Source organism: Lissotriton helveticus, chromosome 3_1 (genome assembly GCF_964261635.1).
Source record: "Lissotriton helveticus chromosome 3_1, aLisHel1.1, whole genome shotgun sequence".
In the NCBI taxonomy this organism is placed as follows: domain Eukaryota; kingdom Metazoa; phylum Chordata; class Amphibia; order Caudata; family Salamandridae; genus Lissotriton; species Lissotriton helveticus.
In genome coordinates, this window is record NC_136061.1 from 765333602 (window position 1) to 765348851 (window position 15250).

The 15250-nt window shown below is 45.4% G+C and overlaps 1 protein-coding gene across 9 annotated transcripts in view; it reads right to left on the reverse strand.

Moving 5' to 3' along the window:
- The window catches only part of SCUBE2 (signal peptide, CUB domain and EGF like domain containing 2), a 676704-nt gene that overhangs the window by 622052 nt on the left and 39402 nt on the right, over positions 1–15250 (reverse strand). For all 9 annotated transcript variants that reach the window (XM_078680979.1, XM_078680981.1, XM_078680980.1 and 6 more), the window contains exon 2: positions 14570–14692. In XM_078680979.1, the coding sequence (XP_078537105.1) occupies positions 14570–14692 (123 nt within the window). The remainder of the gene's footprint in view (positions 1–14569; positions 14693–15250) is intronic.

A 15250-nucleotide genomic window follows, 5' to 3' on the forward strand; every position in this document is an offset into this window, starting at 1 on the left:
TCGGCCTCTCCTTTTTTGTCCTCACCCTCAGGGTGAAAAAAAAAATCTTAACTCTGCAGCAGAACCACACTTTATTGCCTTTGATGTAACTTCCAAGAGACCCCTTATAGTTCTTTCAGTCTCATCATTTCAGAAGGGAAGCATGTTCAATATTATATAAGAAGCCATAGTTGTTGCCTATTTATCTTATGCAACTAACAACCACTGGCAAAACCAATAGCCCTGGCTTGTTGTAGATGTAATGCTACTTGTTGTATTATATATCTGGATGCAATGATATAAGCAGCAAAATAACAGGCGGGCGGCATGCTGTGCTAAACCCAGATTTTTAGCTGTGTTGTTTTAATCCACGCCCTTAATTACATCGATCAAGCCCCCTTTACAGACCCCCCCCCCCAATTTGTCCACTCCACTTAAACCCCTGATTACAACATTATATTACAATAGAAGTTGTACGTTACAACAGAATGTACTTGGGAGGAGCGGTACGCTCCATTTGATCAAGTAGCCGTTACCCTTAGCCTTAGTTGCAACAATTCGTTTAGATTTTGAGTGCTTTAGAAACAAAACAACGCAGGTGATCCCAGTTTCAATTGGTTAACCAGCGCTTGTGTGAAGAAAGCAACCATTTCAAACCAGATGTACATTAAATTTTTATGATTCCAAGCCCCCCCCCCGATTCAGAGTTTGTCAACTGTATAGTGGATGGTTCTGCAATGTATGGAGGTGGTAACTTCTTTCTGACTCATAAAATGTGTTTAGAAGTGGATAAAGAATGACTGTTTGGAAGGGGCCTGTTGGTAAACGTTCCTTCCAAAAACTGATTTGTTTCCATATGTATTAATGGTTTTGGAATGAAATGGAAATCATAAACCGCTGAAAAGTTACAAACCACTGAGTTGGGGTGATAGCCCCGTAGCAAAAGAGCAAGGGGCCGCTTGGGACCCCCCTTCTCCTTTTGTGAATGTTTAAAACAAATTGTTGTGGGAGGAGGCAGTGGTCCAGGGCACCACTGTCTACTCTAAAAAAACAAAACGTTTTTTTAATTTGTTGTTGTTTTTAAAAAGCAGCCAGTTTCCTTTAAGGAAAACGGATTGCATAAAAAAAGTATTTACAAAGCAATCAGAGACATGGTGGTCTGTTGACTATCAAGCCACCATCCCTGTCAGTCACAATTTATAACCTACCCCATGAAGGATGATGATAAGATAGGTCGTATTGCGACCCAGTACGATTCAAAGTTTTGTGAAGTGACCTAGGTTGGTTCGCAAAATTCCACACTGGTTGCAAAAATACTGCTTGAAGTTTGCAACCAGCATTTTCAACAGTGTTTATACATATTGCAACAAGCCTTAAAACCCTAGGCCTTAAGCCCACCTGCCCTACATATCCATACCTTAAACCATGGATTAGGTAGTCAAAAATGCAGTGCTCTAAAACTTAAAAATATTGCTTCTTTGTCATTGCTGAGGTGCCTGGCTAGAAACTACACATCTGGAACAGGAATAGGGTGGAAATCCCCAGAAAATCAAATCTAGTTCATTTTCCAAAGTGAAGTAAGTCATGAAAATATTCAGGGGAAGCATGATCTCAACAGTAAAATATTGAGTTATCCCAATTCTGATCCCAATTCTGTTAGGTTGGGATGATGGAGAGCATGGGGCTGTTATATTGATGAGAAATCGTACTGTAGAAGAAACTTTGCAAACTGGTAAGGCTATAGCTCAAATCCTTCATAAAAAATGTGTAACGTTTATGGAACATTGCTTTATGGACAAAATATGCATAAAGTCACTAATTTCATGGAATTCATTAATCAAAAAAATAATCCTAGTTCATGTACAGAAATGTATGAAAAATTGTATATTTGCATCCATTCGCCTAATCCTACCTTGGCACTGAGATGAAAACCGGTTTAAATGTTACTTTCAAGATCTAAACTCACTGTAACTTTTGTTCTCCAGCAGGAAAATATTTTCTTCGGTGAAGGGAGCCCTTTCTCTGCATTTCTCAAAAAAATACGGTAATGCTATGTATCTATTACTAAATTGAAATATTTAGGCCAGACTATTTTGTACAAACCTTAAGTGTGCAAATTTGATGCGAACATTTTAGGCAGTTTAGAAATTATACACAAAGCTACTAAACAGTAGAAATTTACTTCCTTCCAAATGACCATCTATCAGCGAGAAATCCACTGTTCTCTACCTTAACCCTAGATTGTAGTACTGTACAAATTCCATCATACGGGAGGATATGCTGTTGTAATATGCAGATATAGAATTCTTTCAATTCAGGTGTGCACCTCAGTAGTAACTGTGTGCTCAAAAGTCTTTTTATTTTTAAATCAGGTCCCATTATGGGTAGCAACATGTAAAACTAGATAGAGGATAAAGTAAATCATTGCAGTCTAGCTCAAATCAAACCTATCTGGATATATTTCAAATATGTTTTTGCAAAATGTATCATGTCTTTACCATTTCTGTGGCTCCAGTACAATTGTGGCAGCTGCAGTGGTCAGTTTCACTATTCTTTGCAATACCTGTAATGTTTTACTACTCATTTATATATTTCTCTGTTGAGCTTAAAAGAAAATCAAACTTAGGCCATGAATTACTATAAATCCCATTCGGCCAGAAATTACAAACATAAAGTGAACTAAAGTAACGCCACAAATGCCTAAACTGCTGGAGCCGCACACTTTAAAAATTGAAAAATATGATGATTTGTTTTTGATTTCTGTAATTTTTTATTGTATAAAAAAATATATATTTACATGGAGCACGGAGTATACATGAGTGGAGGGAAAAAGAGTAGAGAAAAAGGCAAAAGGCAGAAAAAGAGAAGGGCGCCGGGGGTGGAGAGGGGGAAGGAAGGGGGGTTGGCCACCGTCGTTCCGTGGCTTTGTTCGAGTGTCAGTTTCAAAGTTCAGTTTCCAGGTCTCACTTGTCGTCATCTTCTGTTGCCCCTTCCGCGAGGCTAATTTGGTGTCCTTGGCCCACGCCCCGGACGAAAGGGAGGATAGTGGATAGAAGCCGAGAAAGAAAGAGTGGAGGAGCCTTGCGTATTAGTTTCCTTTTGTTGGCGCGTGGATCTGCAGGGTGCGACCTTCTGCGGTGGTTGAGAATCTTGCCTATGGGGGTTTCTGCGAGGATAGGTAGAGGTCAAGGGGTTCCCACATGTTCGCCTGCCTATGAGTTTTCGGCGTGTGTTTCGCTGTGATGTTGTCTGCCCCTCTTAGGAACGTGACCCAGTTTAGCCATGCCTTGGGTGCAGCCTTTGAGGTGTCCTTCCAGTTACTTAGGACTATTTTGACTGCAGCCGTCAGCAGTAGGTCAATAAGGTCGCGTTCCTCTTTTGTTGTGATGGTCGGGGATGTGAAACCTAGGGCTAGACTCGGGAAATCTATGTGTATGGCTACTCCAGTGATCTCTTTGATAAGTATCCCAATTCTGTCCCAGAATACCCTGATCTTAGGGCAGCTGAGAAGCAGGTGTTCTAGGTCTCCCTTCTCTCTGTCACAGTTCCAGCATGCATCGCTCTCTCGGATCTCAAAGGCGGCCAGGTGGGCCGGTGTCCAGTATGCCTTATGTACTAGCCAGTATTTGGTCTGGTTTAGCGTTGCAGTTATTTTTTTTCTAGAAGTTGATCTCCATAGTTCCGTTTTCTCAGTCTCGCTAAGTTCCTTTCCTGATGCGCCTCCCCAGAAATCTGTAAGCTTATCATTGAGTTTCGTCTTCTGGGGGCGGAGTGTTTTGTAGAGGTGTGCTACTTGGTGTCCTAGTGTGTTGAGACTGGTTGCCAGTTGTGTGAGTGATGATGTCCGGTTGTGAAGGTTCGCCTTCCTTATTGCTACTTTGATTTTCAGGAAGTTGTAGAGCTCTATGGTCTGTAGGTTGTGGGTTTCCTTGAGGGTGTCAAATGTTGTGTACTCGCCTTGCTTTTGAAGGTCTTGGGCAGTGGATATGCCATGTTTGTACCATTCGTGCATGTCTAGGACCCTATCCATGTATCTTAACTTAGGGTTGTACCAGATGGATTCTAATTGGCCTCCCTTGATGCTTGTTGTCAGGAGTTTGTCAACACTGAGGAGCGCTAACTTCGTGTTCTTTAGGACTGGGTTATCCTTGGCTGCTGGGTGTCGGGTGGCGGTGAGTAGGGCTATGGGGTTCATGCCCTGTAGTAGTCCTCGCTCGAGTGTGAGCCATGCTGGGGTGTATTCCTGTCTTGGGTCTAGCCAGTGTAGCCCCTGTCTGGCTATGCAGGCTACCTGGAATCGTTTGAAATTAGTTATGTTTAGCCCACCCTGGTCTTTTGAGAGTCTAAGCTTGTGCAGGCTTATTCTCGGTTTTTTCCCTCTCCATAAGAAGTTGTTCAGTATTTTGTCTAGTCTCTTGTGGAAGTCTTCTGTGTTGGTGAGTGGGAGCATGGTTAGCATGTAGTTGACCATAGGTGTGAGCATCATTTTTATTACTTCTACCCTTCCCCACCATGTTGTAAATCTGGGGGACCACCCATCTACTTTATCTTTGATTTTCTGGATTGTTGCTTGTTCATTATGTTCTAGTGTCTTTCTTAGGTCTCTCTCAAAGAGGATGCCTAGGTATTTTATGGGCTTCTGTTGCCAGGTTAGCCCAGACGTTCCTAGTACTGTTCTTGTCGTGTGGACGTTTAAAGGTTTGCACTCAGATTGGTCTGTATTGAGTTTGTACCCTGATACCTGCGCGTATTTTTCGATAGTGTCAGTCAGTGCCTTGATTGATCTTTCTGGATCTTCCGTGACTATTAGTACGTCATCGGCGTAAGCTGCCAGCTTGAATGTTTTTCCTCCTATTGGTATCTCCGCTATGTCCTCGTTTGTTCTTATCATTGTGAGGAGCGGTTCTATAGCTAATAGGAAGAGTGCGGGTGAGAGTGGGCAGCCTTGTCTTGTTCCCCTGCCTAGGTGTAGTGTGTCTGATGTGCCTCCGTTGACCACCACCCGCGCTTTGGGGTTGTTGTATAGAGCCATCACCATCCCTCTGTAGTTTGGCCCTAACCCGAATTTCTCCATGCAATGGTCTAAAAAGGGCCATGAAACCCTGTCGAAAACCTTCTCGGCGTCCAGGGCAATCATGACAGCTGCGTTGCTGCTTCGGGATGAGTGGTTAATTATGTGGCATAGTAGTCTGGTGTTGTCATGGGACATACGGTTTTTGATGTAGCCCACCTGAGAGTTGTGTATCAGTTTGGGTAGGTACGCATTGAGTCTATTGGCTAGTATCTTTGCGTAGATCTTGCCGTCTACGTTTATGAGGGAGATCGGTCTGAAATTCTTCGCCTCATTCGTGTCCTTCCCTTCCTTAGGTATCACAATTATGTTTGCTTCAGCCATTGAGGGTGTCATACGTCCAGTCTGGACACATTCCGTGAATACTTGTTTCAGTGTATGTTTTAGAGTAAGCATGTATTGCTTGTAGAAGGCAGCCGTGAAGCCATCCGGCCCCGGTGCCTTATTGTCTTTGAGGTTAGCCGTGGCTTTCTCTATCTCATCCTCCGTTATGGGCTGCTCTAGGATGTCGCGTTCTCGGTCTGATAGTGTAGGTGTGGTTATGCTTCCTAGCAGCTCCTTTCCCCCATCCTTCTTGAGTGTGTCGTCCCTGGTGTACAGTTCCTCATAGAAGGCTCTGAAGACCTCTAGGATGTCCCTGTTTGCGGTCTGGGACTTGCTGTGTCTATCTTTGATTGCGTCTATGATGTGCTGTTTCTGTTTCCCTTTTAGGTATGACGCTAGGTTTTTGCCTGCCTTGTTTGCAGTACAGAGGTTGATAGACTTGGGGGTGGGTGGGACGGGGGGGTGCGGGAAGCATATACATGGGTCTACTTACTATCACTTTCTCTTTTCCTACTACTTTTCTCTCTATACACCCACATCTTGGAGCAGCAAATGCGTACGCAGGCGTAGAGCCACAGATCCACACACACCACGGACGCGGAAAGCGCACAGAGAGGGGTCACACAAGCCGCGAAATATAGAGATACACAAATGACACACAACAACCAGAGTAGCAACCAGAGCAGCATCACGGCTGATATCAAGATAGTGTCCCTAAACGTCAAGGGTCTCAACAGCCCAGTGAAAAGGAGGAAGATACTCGAACACCTTAAGAAACAAAAAAGTGACATATATGTGCTCCAAGAAACGAGACTGGAAGCAGCAGACATAAGGCGCATAAGCGCAAACTGGATAGGGGAGGTAGTGGGATCACCTGCGCAGAACAAGAAAAACGGGGTGGTAACAATCATCAGCAGAAAGTCTAACATAGCAGTGGTAGACTCACAGGCAGACACCCAAGGAAGAACAATTGGGACCACACTTAGAAGAGCGGGAGAGACATTCCACGTAGCAAACATATACGGCCCCAACTGCGAGGACAAACAAACAATTCTGGAAGGGAGTAGGAGCACAACTACACACCCTACCGCTTGATGACCTACTGATCGTTGCGGGAGATATGAACCAAGTTCTTGACCCATCCATCGACAGACATCCAAACAGACCCAGCCAGTCAACAACCAATCCCAGCATCCTAAAGAATCTATGCGCCAAATTAAGACTGAAATACCCATGGCGCCTAAGTAACCCAGATGCCAGAGAATACACATTCTATTCCAATCCACACAACTCATACAGCCGGATAGACTATATCCTAATGTCAGAAACACACACCCACCTCATAGACCACACGGAGATAGGCCCCAGATCAGTATCAGACCACTCGCACATAAGCCTAACCCTATCAGGCAAGCACAACGAAAAGCCATCCCGCAGATGGAGATTCGATGATAGCCTACTCCAACACCCCCCAGCGAAGGCTGAGATAGAAGAGGCAATAAGGGAATACCTTCTAATAAATGACACATCAGAGACAAACAGGGAAGTACTATGGGACGCCCTAAAAGCCACCATCAGGGGGACTGTAATGACCATTAAGGGCAGGATGAACAGAGGAAGGAACAAGAGAATTGAAGATCTAGAGAAAGAGATTAAGGAGCTGGAGAACAGCCACATAGCCAAAATGGAAGATAGCAACACACTCACGAACCTCACTAGACGGAAGTACGAACTGAACAGAAAACTGAGTGAGAGGGCAGGGACCTGGATTAATAAATATGATGATTTGTTGAGTCTGAGACCACCACACTTTCTGAAGGAATCCAATGAGTTTGGGCTAACATGGAGGAAAGGTTAGTTTCACAATCTGCACCTCCTGGAGCAATGTGACCATGGCCCGTCTACTCCACAGCTGAGGCCTTGTAAGCAATGAATGGTTTTCAGCTCTAGGAAGATGACAATATCTACATCTGGGATTAGCAACCAATGGGCTGCAATGGTCATGGTGGCCAACATTTGGAAGGCAGTTCATTTTGTTTATTTACAGGCCTCAGTAGGATCTGAAGTCCACATTTCCTCCTCCAATGAGAAAAATATGGATCTTCCCAACCGTGAGGCGAATTATCAGAGCATAATATTGCCCTATAGGGGAAGGGTTACATCTTATCAATGTATCTATAAAAACAATATATGGTTCCCATTGTTTTTCCAAGACCAAAATTATTATTATGGCGCTTAAAATAGCAAGCGATAACCGGAGCAGCTGCAGAGTACAAACTCTTTCAGGAAATAGAAATAAAGGGTGGGTAGTGAAGTGTCAGGTTTTGAACTGCTCTGAGGCTTCTGGTATTGTCTGATGCTATCACATTATTTCTGTAGCCACAGCACGGTCTACACAGAGCAACAATGCATGGCAAGCAGGTGCCCTCAAGAAAGGAAAGAGGAGAAAAATCTAGAGCAAGGGGCGAAGAATGTAATGAAAAATCCTATTTATTACACTGCAGCTCCCCTTTCCCTGAAATCCGCAGATTTTTATACTAAAGAAAAGAGCTAATAACGTCCCAGGAAGTACTGGAACACTCTTTGATTGGTGAGCAACCATAGAAATCCACTGCACCCATCATCTTGAACTGAGAATGATGTTATAGCCCAACACCCCTATTCATGAAGAATTACAAGACATGGAAGTCTCCAGCAAATTAGAAATTAGGAAGTGACATAACAATAAATACTAGCCACCCTTTTCTGCTACAAGTGTTTTACAGCTGTGTTGGCTGACTACATCTGTATCACTTTGAAGTTTGGTCAGCACATTGTGTCTTTAATGTGAACAGACCTGGTTACTGCACTCATTGGAATTGAAGACCTCACTTCTAGGCTAATTCCGGTCCAAACTTTGATGGTGGAGTTGTTTATGAGGATACGAAAGATGTGCAAAAATGCAGGCTTGGAGATTGTTACTGATGTCCTACCTGTACTGTATTTTGCAAAACAACAGTCTCATTAAGTACTCCAAAGTGCTGGTAAATATTTTCAAAAGGAATACGCTGCAGCATCACAGCTATTATATAGGCGTGTATGATTTTTTTTTAATGCAAAATCTTGGGTAAATCACATTTATTGCCTTATTCACATCTGACATTGTTTCTGCTTTCCTTATGTCACACACCAGGCATAATGTTACTTTGGAAATTGGCATGGTTTACTGGCCATTGTCATTTTAATAGTAAAACCTTTTTGGTTTGCGGCTTAGAAACTGGATGGTACCAGCCGATTTTTTGTAGTCTCCAAACAACTGTAAAGTTGTGCAAAACGCCTGAGACTGCCAATTTTTATTTCAAAACCCACGCTCAAAAAAACTTTGTGGAGGAGGAGCCAAGATGGCGCGCGGGTCAGACGTGTAGACCCTCGGCTCCGGGGACCGTCTCCGCTGTCGAGCCTCTCCTGCCAGATATCCTGACCTGGGGTGGCTGATTCCGGACGCGGACGCACACCGGCGACCCGCTTTGCAATCCTGACGCATTTGCTCCCCGGCAAGTGGAGGAAACGCTTGGACGCAGTTGGCGGCCTGCATCGGCATGGTGACCGGGGCCTCGCGTGACTGTTGAGGCCGGCCGTCGGACACGCGTTCCCGGACTTGGTGACTGCGAGGTCTCGATCGGTGGTTACCGAGGGGCGGCGGACCCGGCACTTAAGTCCCGCTGCGTTGCTGACGCTGGGACTTGCTTACCTGGCTGAAATTGTGCCGTTACGGGCAAGTGTGCTGCTATTTGTTATGTCTCTTGCCTGCACCTCGTCCCACTAATGGTGGTGGGCTCTTGGCCTGGCCAGGTACCCGGAACTAAGCGGGACGCCATATTGAATGTACTGTGCCTTTGTCCGCACCCGAACTACATCATCTGTTCCTCGCAGCACGACCTGGGTTTTATTCTATGGTGCGCAGCCTGCTCCGATCCGAGGCTTCCTTGTCTGACGCTATGGTGGGCATATTTCGCTGTATCCTGACTATTTGCCTGTGACTTGTGTCTCTGAGTCCATTGTGTGAGAAGACATGTTTGCCATACAGTGTGCTACCACTCATGGCTATGGTGATATCCTGGAAGCGGTTCTTTCCTTCCGCGCTATGGCACTACGTTCTGGCTGCGCCCTGCTGGATAAGTTGGAGAGCTTGCTTTGTGTATCGCCTCGTCCTAAGATGGCCGACTCGCGGGGTTCCAGCACCGCTCTTTGTTCCACCTTCGCCTGTGCTAAGATGGCGGCCATTGGGGACTATGGCGCCCTTGTGACCCTCGGCCAGCCTTTGCCATTGACTTCGGGAGGTCGGCTCCCGGATTCGTCTGCCCCTCCGGGGCTTCCGCCACGGCGTGCACCTTCCCTCCTCGCCATGCTCACGGATCTTCGAGCTTCGCCCCGAGTGGTGATGGTCGCAACTGTCTCCCTCCCCGTCCTGGCTGTGCCCTATGATTCTGAGTCGGCGTACTCTGTACCCTTTGTGAGACTCCTGGTTTACTCTGCTTCGGATACATCTAGTTACCCGCACCGCGGATATGTCCCTGGACTGTGTTCTGTGCCGGCATCGCCTCCACTGGTCTGTGGTGGTAAGGAAAAAACGGGACAAGGATAGACACTTCTACTATCGTCCTGGCGGATTTCTTGTTGCTGAATGTGGCGGATGGGGGAAACGCTGCTGTGATTCTGTTTTACTGGTGTTATCATGGTGCCCTATTCCGTGCTTTTTGACCTATTTTTTGCCATCGAACTATTGACTCCTGTTATGGCGCCGCTCTTGCGGGTGGGGTAGCTGGAGGGTTGATCTTCTTTGAGTGGCCGGGACATGTATTGATGATGCTAAGGGACTGTCACGGGGGCCTCCGTTTGTTATTCGTGATTTTGGGATTCCTTATGGATGTCTTGGATGGCTGGGTTGGAGGTTGTTGCCTTATTTATACTGCGCGCTGCTGCTGTGCTTCCAGTGTCCTCGGCATGTCGGGTATGTTCTTACTATCGGGCTTTAAGCTTTCTGTTGTTACTATTTCCACGAGAGAGCGGAGCCGGGAGACAGATAGCGGGCTCCTCCCCGCGTTTCTCTCTTTTATGAGAACTTTAGGTTAGGGTTTTTATCTTTTTCTTTTCTCTCTATATTTCGGGACTCCTTTTATTGGGCGACAGGCACACTGCTAGGGGGGGTCAGGCCGTAGCCAGCTGCAGGGGTGCAGGGTGGGGGGTAACCGGGGGGTGGGGTTACTTTCTTTTTGTTTTTCTTTTTGTTCTATGGGCCTTCTATTCTTTTTCCTTTTTCTTTTTCCCTCTTTTTTTCTTCTCCTTTTCTTCCTTGGGGCTTAGACGTTTTCTTCCGGGTGCCGCGCAGCGACTCTGGTTGTTTTCATCCGTCATATGTTGGTATATCCTGCATGTCCTACACCAGTATCGACTTGTTGTGCTACGATATCCTGTTTGTATCTCTCCTATAGGAAAATCTTTAAAATTAGACCTCGGTCCTACTGTACCATATCCTTGTGCCTACGAAATGTTGCAATGTATCGTATGTGTGAGCCCTCGGGCTCTTTGTTGCACTGTACTCGCCTTTTTTCTATCAATAAAGGTCTTTAAAAAAAAAAAAAAAAAAAAAAAAACTTTGTGAACTTCTGGTATTATTCCTAGTACTTACAAGAGTCACAGAAGTTTGAGAAAGAAACTTGGCAACCGCCCTGGCCATTACTATAGTGTACACTTAGAGTCTTTTCTTTCCAACATAGGAGTTATTTTGCCACTGTTGCATATCCTGTCTACCTAGCACCACAATTGTAGGCTCCCACCCTCCTATTAACCCAATAACCATATTTGGTTTCATCATCTCTTTATGTTAGCAATCATAAGTATAGGGTAGATTTTACGCTTCTCCCACAGATGCATAAATGTTTCACTTTCACCTGTGGCCATCGAAGACCAGGTCATCTATCCCTAGCCAAGATTCTTTCAGACACACTCCTCTTCATCCAGTACAAAGTCATTACCAATAATAAATAATTGAATAAAACAACTTGTAGAAGAATTGGATTTCAGTATCAACTAAAAACCAGGACATTATATGCACCCAGATGGCTAACCTAGACTCCGAGCAAGACCAGAATACTTGTGAATTATCTTCTCTTCTATGTACAAATTGGAAGGCACCACCACTGCCGTTTGTGTATAAACTTCTTCGTATCTGGGCTACCGTTGTGGAACCATAGTGTGGTGCCTCTTAACTAGTGTGGCCAAGTAAAAGGTTATCCTGCACCTGGTAAGGTTTATCAAGGATAGCTCTGTGGACATGTGGAACCGTCATTGACACACAAGTACACACACACTGATCTTCGATATATTCATATGATGTGTAAACTTTAGGGACAGTATTTCTACTAGAGCCTTTGGTGCACTAAATTCAACGAGTGTGGCATATCACAGTGACACAGACACAATTGAAAGCATAAAGGTGCTAAGACACATCATACAGGTAGATATCTGTAAAAGAGCATTTAGTTATGCAAATTGTGCAGGATTAAGTGTTTGAGAATGCAACCCTTTCATCCTGAACAAAAAAATACCAGGCACAACATATAGCCCAAGCAACTCAACATGAATGCATCTTAAACCATATTGCTTCATCGCAGCACTAAAAATGTTGAAAGTAGGTAAAATATGGAGAGGCAAGTGATTCAAGGAAATCGGAAAATTACCTATATGTACAGCTACATGCTTGGTGCAACATGATTTCAGCAGTTTCTGCCATGTACGCACGCTACTAACACATTGCTACATAGGACACATGGCACTCGCATACTTTCTATCCATGTTTAGACTAGAATTCATCTAACGCTTATGTGCCCTATCTCTCACTCCTTCAACCAAAGCCAAGGCTCAGTAACAAATACACAAGAAACAAGCATTGGAAATGCAATAGGTCTCGCAATAACGCGAGTCTGAACTATTAGCATTGTAAATGATAATGCCCTTTATTTTTGAGTTCTGGTTTTTGGAACATAAATAAAAGGCTTTGTCATTTACAAGGCCTATAGCTTAAATTTGCGTTAAAACGAGACCTATTGCATTGCAATGGTGGTGGTGCTGCTGAGTTTTCTCTGAATCTGCACTCTGAATCTGCACCCACAATCTGCACCCTGAATCTGCACCCTGAATCTGCACCCACAATCTGCACCCACAATCTGCACCCACAATCTGCACCCACAATCTGCACCCACAATCTGCACCCACAATCTGCACCCACAATCTGCACCCACAATCTGCACCCACAATCTGCACCCACAATCTGCACCCACAATGTGTGAGTGGCGTTGCGTGGGTGAGTGGCGTTGCGTGGGTGAGTGGCGTTGCGTGGGTGAGTGGCGTTGCGTGGGTGAGTGGCGTTGCGTGTCTGAGTGGCGTTGCGTGTCTGAGTGGCGTTGCGTGTCTGAGTGGCGTTGCGTGTCTGAGTGGCGTTGCGTGTCTGAGTGGCGTTGCGTGTCTGAGTGGCGTTGCGTGTCTGAGTGGCGTTGCGTGGGTGAGTGGCGTTGCGTGGGTGAGTGGCGTTGCGTGGGTGAGTGGCGTTGCGTGGGTGAGTGGCGTTGCGTGGGTGAGTGGCGTTGCGTGTGTAAGTGGCGTTGCGTGTGTGAGTGGCGTTGCGTGTGTGAGTGGCGTTGCGTGTGTGAGTGCCGTTGCGTGGATGAGTGCCGTTGCGTGGATGAGTGGCGTTGCGTGGATGAGTGGCGTTGCGTGGATGAGTGCCGTTGCGTGGATGAGTGGCGTTGCGTGGGTGAGTTGTGTTGCGTGTGTGAGTGGTGTTGCTTGGGTGAGTGGCGTTGGGTGGATGAGTGGCGTTGCGTGGATGAGTGGCGTTGCGTGGATGAGTGGGGTTGCGTGGATGAGTGGGGTTGCGTGGATGAGTTGCGTTGCGTGTGTGAGTGGTATTGCTTGGGTGAGTGGCGTTGCGTGGGTGAGTGTGGTGTTGCGTGGATGATAGTGGGCTTGAGTGGGTGTGAGTGGCGTTGCGTGTCTGTAAGTGTTGCTGTGTGGGTGAAAGTGGCACAGAGCCTTTGATGTGGCCTGGCGCAGGAGAAATGCTGCTGCTGCTAATTAAATACAAGAGTGGCCGGGAAGCGGCCGGGAAACACAAGTACGGCCGGCCACATAATTAGGGGAGGAGAAGCCGCACAGCACACGCTGGGAGAAGCCCTTTGATGTGCTGTGCGGCCGCGATGCGCGCTCTGTGCTGGGGGAGGGCCATTAGCCTGAACTCGCGGCAAGATCAAACGAAGGGTGGGAGGGACATTGAGGAACAGATGGCCATGAAAGTGTATGGACCAAAAGCGCGTGCCTGTGGCCACGTGCACTCGAAGAAAACGCCACGAAAAAAAGCGGTGGTTTCACAATCACTTCGAGCACTTGAATTCTCGCCATTTCCCATTCCTTCGGAATGGTAAAGGCGAGACCTAAAAAGCACAACTCCAGTCCTCATGCACAACATATACCACCCGTATAAGCCACATTATGGACACACTCTTCCATCTAAAACACCATGTTGTACCAGTAAGGGAAAGCACTTTAAAAAAAGTAAAGTCCACATTTGTAAAGCGCACAATCACCCGTAAGGGTCTCTAGGCGCTGGGGGGCCGTCGGGAAGATTAAGCGAGCTATTGCCCAGAGTCACATGGTGCTGGACTAACCTGCCACCGGAGCCGGGGATCGAACCGTGGTCCCCAGATTCCAGCGTCAGTCGCCCTGGCCGCGGCGTGCCTCAAGATGCACCATAACAATGGAACACAATATATACCATTTATCTGTCATAAATCATGATTTTACCAAACTGTAAATAATTTATATTGTCAATTCTAAATGCATGCACTCTTATTACCAGTCAGCCAGCCATTCATGCATCCAATGAATTAGTATCTATGCAAAAATTAGTGCATGTTTTAGTTCTACTGTACTGAGGGATTGTAGTTTCCACTTCGAATCTTTATGATCCGGAATGGGACAACTACAAGATATTAGAATTAATGTTTTCAAATTACACGGAGCTGTTGAAGGAGAGGTGTTTGTACCAAACATCTCTCGCTCTTTATCTATCTAAGATAAAGTACGAATTGACGATTTCAATCCAAAAACGTCAGTTTTGAGGTTCACCAATACACTGTGACAACGCTACAGCACACTCACCTTCACACGTCGTCCCATTGCCTTGGTAGCCAGGCCTGCACGTGCACTTGTATGCCTTGGGTGTATTTTGGCAAATTGCATCCGGGTGGCAATTGTCAAGTCCATGGGCACACTCATCAATATCTGCAAAATTAAAGAGAACATTTACTCCGAGCCTACATATACAACGCAGTAGCCAGCACATTATACAAACTTATGAGCATCTAGACAGGAAGAGATTAATAAACCTCCATAATAATGGGATTAAATTGTATTTATTACATTGGCTTACTCTATATGTTTCTGCTCCAATTGTGTCAAGAAATACACCTGTTATTGCACGTTTATAGTTCATGATTATCGAGTGGTATTCACATGCAATACTGCCATAATTTCTGATACCCTTCTTCCTTTTCCACTTTTTTCTTGTGTTTGACATAAAACTCAGAGCCTATATCTTTCAAGTTGTGAAATGATGGCGAGTCAAGATAACAGAGAATTCCGACATATCTATTTGTTAGTTCGTTTTGTTATTGCAAGTTACCTGTGTCACTTACTTCCTGTTCATTCAATAGAATATCAAACTAAAAAAATCAAAGATAAACTTTCAAGATTCCTACTGGCGCTGCTAAATGTATCACCTAATTCTTGTGCACATTCTCTACAAGAAGAGAATACTCTTGAGGTATTTGCAATAACTAT